The sequence below is a fragment of the Heptranchias perlo genome, chromosome 23, assembly GCF_035084215.1.
Source record: "Heptranchias perlo isolate sHepPer1 chromosome 23, sHepPer1.hap1, whole genome shotgun sequence".
Taxonomy (NCBI): domain Eukaryota; kingdom Metazoa; phylum Chordata; class Chondrichthyes; order Hexanchiformes; family Hexanchidae; genus Heptranchias; species Heptranchias perlo.
This window is the reverse complement of record NC_090347.1, coordinates 6,882,074-6,897,794: the sequence shown is the minus strand read 5'-3', so window position 1 is coordinate 6,897,794 and position 15,721 is coordinate 6,882,074. Positions and strand designations below refer to the sequence as shown.

Genomic DNA, 15,721 nt, shown 5'->3' with positions numbered 1-15,721 from the left:
GCCAGGATATAAGGAATAAATGAGAAAAGGCCCTTTGGCCCATCCAGCATATCCTGTTGTTTAGCTCATTCACTCTGCCTTGGCCCAAAGCCAAGATTTTTCTATTCCCTGTAAAATAAAGATCCACTCTTTCACCTTTCGAATGCTTTTTTTTAAATGAATGTGTTCTAATTATTTATTTCTGTCCTCCACTCCTAAACAGGGTGACTGATTCTGGGGTATGGTTCTGTGGGCAGTGGCAGCCATCCGGTACATTTCCCAAAGGGCCATTCTTCATTGTGAGTCTAGGAGACAATAAGCTGCAAGGAGTTCCTAAGCCCCAGTCGAGGAACGGAACTGAATTAGCACACACAATTGCAATAACAAGATAGGCAGCAAACAGGCAGCACTGCATAGTGGTATGTCATTAAATCATGAGATGCAAGTCTGTGCTTAGAAGTTCACAATCTTGGCTCTAACATTAATAGAGAGACATTTCCCCACAAAATGGGACGACTGGAAGACAATTCTTCCGAGGCCACTTCCCAGAAGACGGAAGCAACCTGAGAGAAGGCCATGTTTCTAACTTCTTAGGTAGGGCTGGGAGAAACTGGAAGAGAAAATATCCAAATATTTTAAATGACAAACCTATTTAATGACAATATCAATTATTCAGTTCCGTTATATTGTCAATCTCACTAACTACTCCAAAATAGCTTCTCAAAGATCTCATCAGCATTTACTCTTTAAATTAAAATATTTTTTTAAAAGTAGAGAAATAGAGCTGAAGTTAATTATATTTAACCACAAGATCCACAAATGATAGCAGTACGGCACCAACATGATGATTTCTGGTGTCTTATCAAAGCATCCATATGTAATGTTTGAGGTATGACTATTTGACACTGCAGCAAAGAAAATGGTCTTGGGTCAGAAACCATGGTAAACTCACTATGTGCAAGGAATGGCTTCCACTTAACACAAAAAATTGTTATTTCTACATCCATGTTCACACTTCAATAAAAATATAATTAACCACTGCAAATTAAATGCAAGTTATCAATTAGTTAAACCATTTTGATTGCATTTGATTCATTTGCAAATTACTGAACCAGTGCAATCTTATTAAAAAATGTCAAGACAAATGTTGGTGATATTTGCATTCACAATTTTAAAAATGTGCCAACAGATACCAATGATCACAAATCCTACATTATACAATAATATTGAATATCCAATTATCTCACTGTAACTCCAACACAACACTAACAGTCATATTATGAGGTGCATCATACATTTGCTGATGTCACAATGTTGTGAAATGTACTTGTTTATCTCACGAGCTAGCCACTGCATTTGTCTTATGAGGTCGATTGCTACTTGATGCCAATTTATGGTGTGCATATTTAGCATATTTTACTGTACTTCCTCCCCCACACCCTTGACTGACAGAATCTGATTCAATACAACTGATACAGTGTTGTGATATAGCAACATTTTGTTTTATTTCCTCTGCATACGGTACCACCCATGACAGTCGCTGTTCTATATTTCTAGTTTGCATGGGCACTTAGTGAGATACTTTCATCACAATGCACTTCCAAAAACACAACAAAATAGTATTTATTTGAAAGAGTGATGTACAATGAAGTATTAAGAAATTTCAGAAACTTGAAGGGGGCACAGCACTGTTTTCCAACTTTTCCAGGCTCTGTCCTAAACACTTGGTACTCTGCCTGTTTCTCTAGTCCTCTCCCAGCTGTTCACTCTCCTTGCTTATGTGTATCACCTCTCCCAGTTATTCAGTCCCTCTGCCTGCTTTCTTCATTTTTTAAAAAACCAGCTATTTGCTCCGGGCCTGCTTCTTTTTTATTTGTTCATGGATATGGGCGCCGCTGGCAAGGCCAGCATTTATTGCCCATCCCTCATTGCCCTTGAGAAGGTGGTGGTGAGCCGCCTTCTTGAACCACTGCAGTCCGTGTGGTGAAGGTTCTCCCACAGTGCTGTTAGGTAGGGAGTTCCAGGATTTTGACCCAGCGATGATGAAGGAACAGTGATATACTTCCAAGTCAGGATGGTGTGTAACTTGCATCCTGTAGATGGTACACACTGCAGCCATGGTGCACCGGAAGTGATGGGAGTGAATGGTTAGGGTGGTGGATGGGGTGCCAATCAAGTGGGCTGCTTTGTCCTGGATGGTGTCGAGCTTCTTGAGTGTTGTTGGAGCTGCACTCATCCAGGCAAGTGGACAGTATTCCATCACACTCCTGACTTGTGCCTTGTTGTTGGGGAGTCAGGATGTGCGTCACTCACCGCAGAATACCCAGCCACTGACCTGCTCTTGTAACCATAGTATTTATGTGGCTGGTCCAGTTAAGTTTCTGGTCAACGGTGACCCCCAGGATGTTGATGGTGGGGGATTCGGCGATGGTAATGCCGTTAAATGTCAAGGGGAGATGGTTAGACTCTCTCTTGTTGGAGGTGGTCATTGCCTGGCAATTGTCTGGCGCGAATGTTATTTGCCACTTATCAGCCCAAGCCTGGATGTTGTCCAGGTCTTGCTGCATGCAAGCACGGACTGCTTCATTATCTGAGGGGTTGCGAATGGAACTGAACACTGTGTAATCATCAGCGAACATCCTCATTTCTGACCTAATGATGGAGGGAAGGTCATTGATGAAGCAGCTGAAGATGGTTGGGCCTAGGATACTGCCCTGAGGAACTCCTGCAGCAATGTCCTGGGGCTGAGATGATTGGCCTCCAACAACCACTACCATCTTCCTTTGTGCTAGGTATGACTCCAGCCACTGGAGAGTTTTCCCCCTGATTCCCATTGACTTCAATTTCACTAGGGCTCCTTGGTGCCACACGCCGTCAAATGCTGCCTTGATGTCAAGGGCAGTCACTCTCACCTCACCTCTGAAATTCAGCTCTTTTGTCCATGTTTGGACCAAGGCTGTAATGAGGTTTGGAGCCGAGTGGTCCTGGCGGAACCCAAACTGAGCATCGGTGAGCAGGTTATTGGTGAGTAAGTGCCGCTTGATAGCACTGTCGACGACACCTTCCATCACTTTGCTGATGATTGAGAGTAGACTGATGGGGCGGTAATTGGCCGGATTGGATTTGTCCTGCTTTTTGTGGACAGGACATACCTGGGCAATTTTCCACATTGTCGGATAGATGCCAGTGTTGTAGCTGTACTGAAACAGCTTGGCTAGAGGCGCAGCTAGTTCTGGAGCAGAAGTCTTCAGCACTACAGCTGGGATGTTGTCGGGGCCCATAGCCTTTGTTGTATACAGTGCACTCAGCCGTTTGTTGATATCACATGGAGTGAATCGAATTGGCTGAAGACTGGCTTCTGTGAAGGTGGGGATATCGGGAGGAGGCCGAGATGGATCATCCACTCGGCACTTCTGCCTGAAGATGGTTGCAAATGCTTCAGCCTCGTCTTTTGCACTCACATGCTGGACTCCGCCACCATTGAGGATGGGGATGTTTGCAGAGCCTCCTCCTCCCATTAGTTGTTTAATTGTCCTCCATCATTCACGACTGGATGTGGCAGGATTGCAGAGCTTTGATCTGATCCGTTGGTTGTGGAATTGCTTAGCTCTGTCTATAGCATGTTGCTTCCGCTGTTTAGCATGTAGTCCTGTGTTGTAGCTTCACCAGGTTGGCACCTCGTTTTTAGGTACGCCTTGTGCTGCTCCGGGCATGCTCTCCTACATTCCTCATTGAACCAGGGTCGATCCCCTGGCTTGTTGGTAGTGGTAGAATGAGGAATATGCTGGGCCATGAGGTTACAGATTGTGCTGGAATACAATTCTGCTGCTGATGGCCCACAGCGCCTCATGGATGCCCAGTTTTGAGCTGCTAAATCTGTTCTGAATCTATCCCATTTAGCACGGTGGTGGTGCCACACAACATGTTGGATAGTGTTCTCAGTGTGATGACGGGACTTCATCTCCACAAGGAGTGTGCAGTGGTCACTCCTACCAATACTGTCGTGGACAGATGCATCTGCAACAGGTAGATTGGCGAGGACGAGGTCAAGTAGGTTTTTCCCTCGTGTTGGTTCGCTCACCACCTGCCGCAGGCCCAGTCTGGCAACTATGCCCTTCAGGACTCGGCCAGCTCGGTCAGTAATGGTGCTACCGAGCCACTCTAGGTGATGGACATTTAAGACCCTCACCCTGAGTACATTCTGTGCCCTTGCTACCTTCAGTGCTTCCTCCAAATGGTGCTCAACATGGAGGAGGATTGATTCATCAGCTGAGGGAGGACGGTAGGTGGTAATCAGCAGGAGGTTTCCTTGTCCATGTTTCACCTGATGCCATCAGATTTCATGGAGTCCGGAGTCAATGTTGAGGACTTCCAGGGCCACTCCCTCCTGACTGTAGATCACTGTACTGCCTCCTCTGGTGGGTCTGTCCTGCTGGTGGGACAGGACATACCCAGGGATGGTGTTGGAAGAGTCTGGGATGTTGGCTGAAAGGTATGATTCTGTGAGTATGGCTATGTCAGGCTGTTGCTTGACTAGTCTATGGGACAGCTCTCCCAATTTTGGCCAGATGTTAGTGAGGAGAACTTTGCTTGGTTTGCCTTTGTCGTGTTCGGTGCCTAGTGGTCTGATGCGAGGTGGTCCATCCGGTTTTATTCTTACTATGACTTTATGTCGCGAGATTGCACAACTGAGTGGCTTGCTAGGCATTTCAGAGGGCGATTAAAAATCAACCACATTGCTGTGGGTCTGGAATCACATATAGGCCAGACTGGGTAAGGACGACAGGTTTCCTTCCCTAAAGGACGTTAGTGAACCAGATGGGTTTTTCCGACAATCCAGTAGGTTTATGGCCAGCATTACTGATTCTAGTTTTTTCTTTATTCCAGATTTTATTTAATTAATTGAATTTAAATTCCCCAGCAGCTGTGGCGCGATTTGAACTCATGACTCCAGATTATTAGCCCAGGCCTCTGGATTACTAGTCCTGTATTACTGTCCCTTTCCCAGCTACTTGTCCTATGTGCCCACTATTAACACTCTCTCCACTTCTCACTTTCTCGCCAGGCAACGGAGAGTTAGCTTTAAGGAAGATGGAGTTCACTTGTGCTGCTCAGGCAGAAATGTGTAATACAGATATTTAAAATTGATGTCTGGTGATGTCTTGCAAACAACCACACTCTTCAAGGGAAAACCTTCTGCTGAATTGCATATTAAGTTGTGTGTTGAGTAACTGTGCTAAATCTTACCTGTGATGGTGTATGGATAATAATTCCAGGCTTTTTCAGTGACGTAAAAGATCCTTGGAACCACAGCCCTAGCCCAGCTAGGAAGTTTGCTGTAAATAAAGCAAGAATAGTTACAATGCATGAATAAATATGAATATCATTTATTTCAAGACTTCAAAATAAAAAGTTAATTCCAATTAATAAGTGTTGTGAAACATATAAGGAGAATATGCTCATGGAATAACCTGTATTATTACTGGTGCATCGTGTGTAAGTCATCCCTCGCTATATTGTCTCTGGTTACAATGTCATCCTTACTAAGTTCTACAAGACACATTTCCTCCTCTTATATTAACCTCTTACACAATGGCCTTACATTTCACACTGAACGCATTACAGATGTTTAGATTCCTCACTGCTCATTATAATGCCATCACTGAGGATCCATAGTGGGTCAATTTATAGAATCTTACTCAAGGATCGGTGCTTGGGCCTCAGCTATTTACAATCTATATTAATGACTTGGGTGAAGGCATGAGTGTAATGTATCCAAGTTTGCTGACGATACAAAGCTAGGTGGGAAAGTAAGCTGTGAGGAGGACACAAAGAGTCTGCAAAGGGATATAGACAGGTTATGTGAGTGGGCAAGAAGGTGGCAGATGGAGTATAATGTGGGGAAATGTGAGGTTATTCATTTGATAGGAAGAATAAAAAAACAGAATATTTTTTAAATGGTGAGAAACTATTAAATGTTGGTGTTCAGAGACATTTGGGTGTCCTCGTACAAGAAATACCAAAAGTTAGCATGCAGGTGCAGCAGGCAATTAGGAAAGCAAATGGCATGTTGGCTTTTATTGCAAGGGGGTTGCAGTACAAGAGTAAGGACGTCTTACTACAATTGTACAGGGCTTTGGTGAGACCTCACCTGAAGTACTACGTACAGTTTTGATCTCCTTATATAAGGAAGGATATACTTGCCTTAGAGATGATGCAACGGAGGTTCATTAGATTAATTCCTGGGATGAGAGGTTGAGTAGAATGGGCCTATCATCTCTGAGTTTAGAAGAATGAGAGGTGATCACATTGAAACATATAAGATTCTGAGGGGGCTTGACAGGGTAAATGCTGAGAGGTTGTTTCCCCTGGCTAGAGGGTCTGGAACTGGAGGGCACAGTCGCACAATAAGGGGTTGGCCATTCAAGGCACAGATGAGGAGGAATTTCTTCACTCAGAGGGTTGTGAATCTTTGGAATTCTCTACCCCAGAGTGCTGTGGATGCTCAGTCATTGAGTATATTCAAGGCTGAGATTAATAGATTTTTGGACTCTAGGGGAATCAAGGGATATGGGGATCGGGCAGGAAAGTGGAGTTGAGGTTGAAGATCAGCCATGATCTGATTGAATGGCAGAGCAGGCTCGAGGGGCCGAATGGCCTACTCCTGTTCCTATTTCTTATGTTCTTATGTACAGCATAGGAGGAGGCTATTTGACCCATTGTGCCCATGCCAGCTTTTTGAAAGAGCTATTGAATTCGTCCCACTCCCCTGCTCTTTCCCCACAGCCCTGCAAATTTTTTCTTTCAATCTGCATAATTTCCTTGAGGTAATAAAGACTTCTAATAATTGTTTGAATTTATAATTTGCTATTTTAGTTTTATTGATTTATCTCTGCTTCAAATCATCACACAGAAATGCATTGTATGCAGAATCAACACCTAATCAACTGTAGCTGTTTCAGCACAGCAATTCACCTTGCTACAGCTTATGGTGCACAAACACCAAAGAAAGGTGTAATAACAGTAATAGATAAAAGTAATCCATGCAAGGGGCAGTGAGGTTCTGGTTCTTAATTGAGAAATGTCTTCAACTTGATCACTGATTTCAATTTTCTTCTAGAAAACAAAGTCTGAGAGGGAATAAAGGTACAGAAGTTAGTTTCGAGGCTCTGTCTATACCTGTGCTGAGTTAGCCAACTTCAGCAGTGAGAATGCATTGACTGGCAGTCTTTAGCATCTCAGATTAGGGAAAAACTATTTTGGGTTCATGCTCCTGATCATTATTCCATGAATTGAAAAGATAAAAAGAGAAGTAATATATGTAATGAAAAAAAAACAAGAAAGGAGTGAAAAGGCAAAAATCTAAAATCACTGCAAGGGTCTTTAATTTTTTTGTTTTCCAAAATGTCTTATCCAGGGGAGTGACAAGGGTGGGGCACAAAGTTAACATGCAGGTACAGCAAGCAAAGTCAACATGCAGGTACAGCAAGCAATTAGGAAGGCAAATGATATGTTAGCCTTTACTGCAAGGGGGTTGGAGTATAAGAGTAAGGAGGTCTTGCTGCAATTATATATGGCTCTGGAGTATTGTATACAGTTTTGGTCTCCTTACCTAAGGAAGGATATACTTGCCTTAGCCGGGGTGGAACAAAGGTTCACTAGATTGATTCCTGGGATGAGAGGGTTGTCCTATGAAGAAAAATTGTGTAGAATGGGCCTATATTGTGTGTAAGTGCATGTCCACAGATCCCTGAAGATGGTAGATAAGGTGGCTAAGAAAGCATATGGGATATTTTTCTTTATTAGCCGAGGCATAGAATATAAGAGCAGGGAGGTTATGCTAGAACTGTATAAAACACTAGTTGGGCAACAGCTAGAGTACTGTGCACAGTTCTGGTCACCACATTACAGGAAAGATGTGATTGCACTGGAAAGGATACAGAGGAGATTTACGAAAATGTCGCCAGGACTGGAGAATTTTAGCTATGAGGATAGATTGGAAAGGCTGGGGTTGTTTTCTTTGGAACAGAGGAGGCTGAGGGGAGATTTAATTGAGGTGTATAAAATTATGAGGGACCTCGATAAGAGTGGATAGGAAGGACCTTTTTCCCTCAGCAGAGAAGTCAATAATCAGGGGGTATAGATTTAAAGTAATTGGTTGAAAGTTTAGAGGGGAGTTGAGGAGAATTTTTTTCACCAAGAGGGTGTGGGGGTCTGGAACTCACTGCCTGAAAGGGTGGTAGAATGCAGAAACCTTCATCACATTTAAAACGTACTTGGATATGCACTCGAAGTGCCGCAACCTACAAAGCTACAGACCAAGAGCTGGAAAGTGGGATTAGGCCGGTTAGCTCTTTAATGGGCCGAATGGCCTCCTTCTGTGCCATAAACTTCTATGATTCCATATTCTCTGGAGTTTAGAAAAATAAGAGGTGATCTCATTGAAACATATAAAATTCTTAGAGGGCTTGACAGGGTAAATGCTGAGAGGCTATTTCCCCTGGCTGGAGAGTCTAGAACTAGGGGTCATGGTCTCAAGATAAGAGGTTGGCCATTTAGGACCGAGGTGAGGAAAAATTTCTTCACTCAGAGGGTTGTGAATCTTTGGAATTCTCTACTCTAGAGGGCTGTGGATGCTCAGTTGTTGAGTGTATTCAAGACTGAGATCGATAGATTTTTGGACACTAAGGGAATCAAGGGATATGGGGATAGGGCGGGAAAGTGGAGTTAAGGTCGATCAGCTGTGATCTTATTGAACGGCGGAGCAGGCTCGAGGGGCCGTATGGCCTATTCCTGCTCCTATTTCTTATGTTCTAATGATTAACTTACCAGGGACAAGGGAGAGGCAAGGGAATAATTATGTCGGTCAATAGCAACACAGGTGTTATGCCAGGTGAGTGAATTTGTATAGACTAACACTGCCACTTCTTGAAATCAGTCTCCAGGATTTCTCACATCCTAAAACCACTCAGTAAAGTTTGCCCACTATCACATTGTACCATGTATATTATACCATGTATACTGTAAATAACAAATATAACACTTATATTCATGGTTTAACCAATGAACAAAACAAATTAAATTAAAATCAGATGGAGATACTGAAATGATTTTTTATTGCGTAACTCATTAGGAGTGCTTCTTCCTCCCATGTTAGCTGTCACTAAATAATCACTGACACTGAAAACTCTGTCAGCCATGAAAGTGGAAAAGGATTCACATCAGGCAACATAAGAATTACACTGCAATATCTTGCGATTGGCAGCAGTGGCAAAAGGCGTAATGTTAATAAGAGTCTGTCTGAGGGAAGAAGCTACTTTGCCGTCGGGGCTTCTTCCGCTCCGCCGCCATAACTTTGGTGAATAAGCTGTTACCAGGGTTTCTGTCCAATGTCCACTGACGTTATGATGTGGAGCAGGAGAACCCCTGAGAGAATTTGCAGCTTGTATATCTGCAAAATGAAATTAAACTTTGTCTGGATTTATAATTCCAATAATCAATGAGACCAAGAATCAATAGTTAATTCAATCTCCTGAACCTGTATTTTCGATTTCGGTCTGTGCTTCTCCCTATAAACTGAAGCAGTTGGGGAAGACACATAGGGGTGGAATTTTATTTGACTGGTTCCATCGGGCAGGAAGTGGGCAGGCTGAGCAAGCCCACTGCACACCCAATGGAAGCAGTCCGAAGCCCATCCAATTTTCATGGTTGGACCTTTATCATTTCATCAGTGAGCTGTTTGCGCATTTGGAGCAGCTCACCAATTGCAGGGGGCTGAAAATCCACTGCAGAGCCCAAACAATCCAGGTAATTTAAGGAAGCAGGGGCTGGAAGATGGTCTTAAGGGAGGGCCACAAAAGGCCAGGCATTTTTCCGGGGCTAGGAGGTGCATTAACGCACAAAAATCATTTAGAAACCTGTTTTTAAACTTTTTTGGAGCAGCCTACAGCGGTATTTGAAAACCCGCCAGGTAGGCCGCTCAGTGTCATGTACCAATGGGCGAATGTGCGCAGCGAACACGCCACCCATTGGTACTTCAAAATTGCATCGAAATCCTATTGATATCATAGGACCCTGATTTTCATGGGCTAATGAGACTTCCACCTGTTTCCAATGGGTGCCTGGGATGCCCATTTCAATGCTCCAACCAAAATGGAGGTAAGCCAGATGTCAGCATCTGGCTTACCTACAACAGGGCAGTAAGTATTGCACTGCTATTTTAATCACAGAGCTGAGGGAATGAAAATCAGGATTTATTGTTTAATATATACAATTTCATTAAACTCTTATGAACTGTCAATAATATTTTCAGGATGTATAAAATTGTCATCTGTATTGGTTTTCAACTGCTTGCCTTACGAAATGTTCACTGATGTGAACCGGCCAACAGAATAATAGGTCAGCATTTATAGTAACAGTTGGAGAACCAGGGAATGATTGGCAAATGTCTCAAAATTATAGTTTCACTTTTGATTTTTGCACAGGCCAGATGGCTATGTTATGTCGAAAACATTTGGTTGAATTTACTGGTATGGCTGAGTGATGACTACTTTTGGTACGACAATCTGCTTTATTTTCCTACGGATCCTGAGATCAGCCACGTGTTTTAATCAACTTACAGCCTCCATTTTCAAAGTGCAGTCTATTCAATCACTAAGTATTGTCACTAGCATGTAATTTCAAACAATGTTTAGGTGGGTAAACTGTGAATTTTGAGCCTGTTTAATTTTAGTAAGGTATAAACCTAAATCTAAATTTTGAGAGGACCATGCTGACAAGTAGATCAGGTTTCAGCCTGTCGGATTGTAGTCAAATAATTTGATTTTTGAGAGGTGGGAGTTGAATTTGGACTATCAAGGTCAAGAATGTTGGTGTTTAGAATAACTACCTTTCGATTTTTGGAACCCAGTGTCATTATCAAGCAGACCCAGGTTAGGTTTGGGATGGGTGAGATATTAGATGAAACTCCATCCACACTTAGCTTAACCCCAAACTCAAAGTGAACTCCCAAAGTCAACAGTGTGATGTTTCGACTTCCAACAACAGCTATCCTAATGGCCTCACTAAACAACAATCTGCATTTATATAGCACCTTTATCGTAGAAAAACATCCTAAGACACTTCACAAAGGCAAAGAAGGAAGGATTAGGAGGGGTGACCAAAGCATAGACAAAGAAATGAGTTTTAAGGATGGTCTTAAAGGAGGAGAGTGTAGTGGAGAGGTAAACTGGTTTAGAGAGGAAATTTTAGAACATGGATCCTTGGTGGCTGAAAGCACAGCTGCCAATGGTGTGGCAAGCCAGGGGATGCACAAGAGGCTGGAGTCAGGGGGATGCAGGAGGGATTGTAGGGCTGGAGAAGGTTACGCAGATAGGAAGTGGCGAAGCCATGAAGGGATGTAAACACAAGGATGAGAATTTAAAATTTGAAGTGGGGGAACAGGAGCTCTAAGTGACAGTGCCAATTTAGTTACAATTGGTGCTAAACATGAACATTCTTCTGCTGTAGACTTGCATCTACTAGGAACTAGGCAGAGACTGCCCAAACTCATTTCATTTCACAATGGATTCTTATAACTGGCAAGGAAGAAATAGGAAACTTTCATCTCTTCAGTCTGGGCCTAACTCAAATCCAGGTCCTTGATGTAAAAGGACAGTGTTCTAATTCACAATGTTACCAATCTCCAGAGAAATTCTGATGTTTTGGAAAAAAACAGAAAAAGGAGAAAAAAACCTTTAAACTGTGCTGGACAACTAGATGACAGGTTTGAATCTTGTTCATGGTTGAAATTATAATTAGGAAGCCAGCCATTAGGAAAAGGATCACAGAGATATATCTTTCCTCTCTGGAAGATTTTTTTTATTCGTTCATGGGACGTGGGCGTAGCTGGCAAGGCCAGCATTTATTGCTCATCCCTAATTGCCCTTGAGAAGATGGTGGTGAGCCACCTTCTTGAACTGCTGCAATCCATGTGGTGAAGGTTCTCCGACAAGTCTTGCTTATTTTAAATTTCAATAAGGTACAACAGTCTGTTAAGTACAAGACACAGTTTCACCCTCAGGACCTCAAATAGTTGCAAAGAATTATGATTAACATCCTTTTAGTTCTCAGTTTTTCTTCTACTTTACTCTGACAGACTGAAAGTCGTAACTTGCATATTTTCTCAGCCTTCATGTAGTTTAGGTGATAATCACTAATAATATTTACATGGAATGCTCTTTCCTTGTAACTTGCTGTCAAATCAAATTTAATATCTCTGCAGTACGAGTCATGTGATTCAATTGCAGTAAACAGAATGATTAGAGATGTTGCTTTAAGCTGTCGGAATTCACTAAATTTCTATCTATTGCTAATTGATCGCCTTTGGTATTGCCTATGGGCATTTACAAAAAATTGTGCATCCCTCTTCCTGTAACTGTTCCTCTGTTTGTTTTCCGTTCCCTAATTATCTGAATTAGAATAAAGCAGCTGACAAGCAGAGAATTATGTCATTCAGCCTGAAGTAAGTTTCTTTATATCACATGCATGTGATCTCAAAAGTAATGGGCTTATTCTTTTTGTCAAGGGATATTTGAATTCTCCTGGGGCAAGTCTTTCACTACTGCAGCGCAGATGCATTATCATCTGTTCCTTTACGCACTCTAGCTTACCTCTTCCACATGGCTTGAGATTCCATTCCGTCATTGTCTGTCCTTTCCTCCACAAAATTCAGCATTGAATGTTCATATTTGAATTTTCTTATATGAAGGAGACCAATTTTATTTATCCTCAAACCTCCGAATGATGCAATTACACATCATAAAACTGAAGGAGGAGGATTACATAATACAGTTTTGGTTACAATATTGTACATGATCTATTTTTAGAAGTGATGGAAACATTTTTTCCACCTCTGCTCAATATAATTCCCCACTCCAATATTATTCTTCAATTAAATAATGCATTTGTAGGCTGCTCTTAAATCAGCCATTAAGAGATATTTAAGAGTGATGTGGTTCAACTTGTTCTTGGTCATCCCTCCTTCCTTCTAGGGAAGTGTGGCCCAGATGAAATGGCTAGAATTCCACCATTTGTGGAATTGCTGGGAAAATCTTGTACCTTAACATTCCGTGGTGTAGCATATTGGTACAACAATTCCCAGCACTACTGAAATGCACTTACTCAGCTTTTTTTCATTCTCCAGCTGAAAGATAAGAGGCTGGATGAGATGATAAAAAAGTTTAGTTTTCATCTTTTATATTGATTTCACCTTGCTTATTTACAGTTCAGGTAGTACATGTGTATAAATGTAATGACGAATGACATGGTTATCTGAATATTTCCATTAGGTTTTATTTTAAAGCTGTTTGGTGCATTGTTCTTGAATTATATAGCAAAATACTGATACGATCCAGGCTTTCTCTGACGTGTTCACATCAAAAAGGCAATTTCCATAAGCCATCTGAGCCTCCTATGAACTGAAACCTGAAGCCTTATATGTGCCATGGGACTAACAATTACCTCTTAACTATAGCATTTAACACCAAAGACTACATTCTCCTATCTACTTTGAAAGGTGGTACATATTGCTTGTTTGTTATTGTTATTGTTGTTTTCAGGCTAAAAATAATAGCCATGTTTATTTATGAATAACATACGAAAATGATGGGCATGTTGAGACCATCTGGTCCATCAAGCCTGCCCCACACAGTCGTGATGCCAGAAGTATCTTCATTAGACAATCCCGACCCACCAGCAGCCGTGTAATCTCCTGGTTCTAACCGGAAAAGAAAGAAAGCAGCAAATCACAAGACACCGAATGAGTTAATAAGCCATTCAACAGGTATAAATATTGAAAAGTTTGTTAATGTGGCAGTGATGAGTGCAATATTCATGTGAAATAGCACAAGGTCCCGATCATCACTAAGATGGAGAAACGTCAGCAGATTTTTGATGGGGAGAACTATGTAAAAGAGACTGTAAGTGTGACAGGATGTCACAGGAAAAATCAATGCAGTGCCAATGACGCACAGAACCTGGCAAAAGATACGGAAAACAGTTACACAATTTAAACACCACAAAGACAAGCCATGGATCTTGATATATGTGGCGGCGCAGGACATATCGGCGCATGAAAGAATGCATTACTTAACGATATATTCAAAAAGATGCTGCACTGAGAGACAAATGTGGCAGATGGAGCAAGTAAAGTTATAGCAGTGCAAATTGCAAGGTTATGCCTGATGGAAAAGAGGGAATTTCCCTAGGCTAAATGACCCTGTTTCAATCCCTATTGCCCCCACGCTTAAAGGCTAAATGTGCATTTTATTGGAGGTAACAGTGTGGAACAGGTGGCAGACCCCACATGGTAAAAGGCTCACTCTTTATGTGACTCACTATTGTCAATCTGTTCAAGAAGGAGAGCTTGGAGTATGTGTGGGATTTATGGAGATTGGAGGAGAGTGCAGAACTCATGGTATCTATCATAATTATTCAGATAATCTCCGATTTGCCGTATTTCACATCAACAGGTCTGTACACACTGGTTGCGCACAAGTTCATAATAGTGCTGGTAATGACAATGCAGTACCCTGATAAGTGCCCTCATTTACTCAGAATATACCATATTCACAGAGCAAAGAGAATCCAGTTATCCTTCATCTTAACCTAAAGGGCACCAATCGCCACTGGACACCAGCGCAGATGTACACAACGTGGGAGAAGTTTCGAAGGGTGTTGAAAAAGAATGACAGGGTGAGTCACAAAACACTGATGAGGAAGGGCTGGAGTGGTGGTCATTGGTTGGTACATGATGCGGGCCCTTCCTGATTTGCATGGGGAGACAGACAGTGGGCCTACTGCCTCACGCCAGCACAGTTCTGTGCCATTACATAATCCTGCAAAATTGCCAGTAGGCACCATCTCGGAAAGCAATAGTGACTCCAGCAGAGGTACATCAGGGTTGGTCACAAATACAGGGTAGTGGGCTCTCTGTATCCCATGCAGCTTACCAGTTGGATATGCAGCCATTCAGTTGTGCTGCTGCTTCAACCAAAGAAGTACTATGTAGTAATACACGGGCACAATCAACACAAAGAATTCATGGCACACCAGAACCAAAGGCACCAGCAACATAATTAAAAATGTACACCACTACCACTGCACAACTCCACAAAATTAATTAGTAATGGGATTAAGACTTTTGCTCATATGCAGGATAAACACCAACACAATTGATTGGGCTAAACGGCCTGTTTGTGTGTTGTAATTCTATTGATATCTTGCAGTTTGTCATTCTTTTGCTGTGCAGAAAAGAAAGCACCAAATGTAAACTTAACAAAACAGTTTTATGCAAAAAAAATAACAGGTCAAGCAAACAGTAGTTCACTGATTGTAAATATGACCAATAGAAAATGACACAGTAACGGAAGAGCTCACTGCGGAGAACATGGCGGAGAAACTACGCCATGTTGTCCGCAGCCTTCAACATGTCATCAATGACGACGAACACCTCGCTATGGCCATCCCCACACCTCCACTACTCGCCTTTAAACAGCCACCCAACCTCAAACAGACCATCGTTCGCAGCAAATTACCCAGCTTTCAAGAGAACAGCGTCCACGACACCACACAACCCTGCCGCGGTAACCTCTGCAAGACATGCCAGATCATCGACACAGATACCACCATCACACGAGAGGACACCACCCACCAGGTGCATGGTTCATACTCCTGTGACTCGGCCAACGTTGTCTACCTCATA

At 42.4% G+C, this 15,721-nt stretch overlaps 1 protein-coding gene across 1 annotated transcript in view; it reads right to left on the bottom strand.

Annotated features, from left to right (window-relative positions):
• Positions 1 to 15,721, bottom strand: part of LOC137341043 (cytoplasmic phosphatidylinositol transfer protein 1-like) — a 282,882-nt gene that overhangs the window by 99,075 nt on the left and 168,086 nt on the right. The window contains exon 3 of the mRNA XM_068003897.1: positions 5,227 to 5,315. Within this exon, the coding sequence (XP_067859998.1) occupies positions 5,227 to 5,315 (89 nt within the window). The remainder of the gene's footprint in view (positions 1 to 5,226; positions 5,316 to 15,721) is intronic.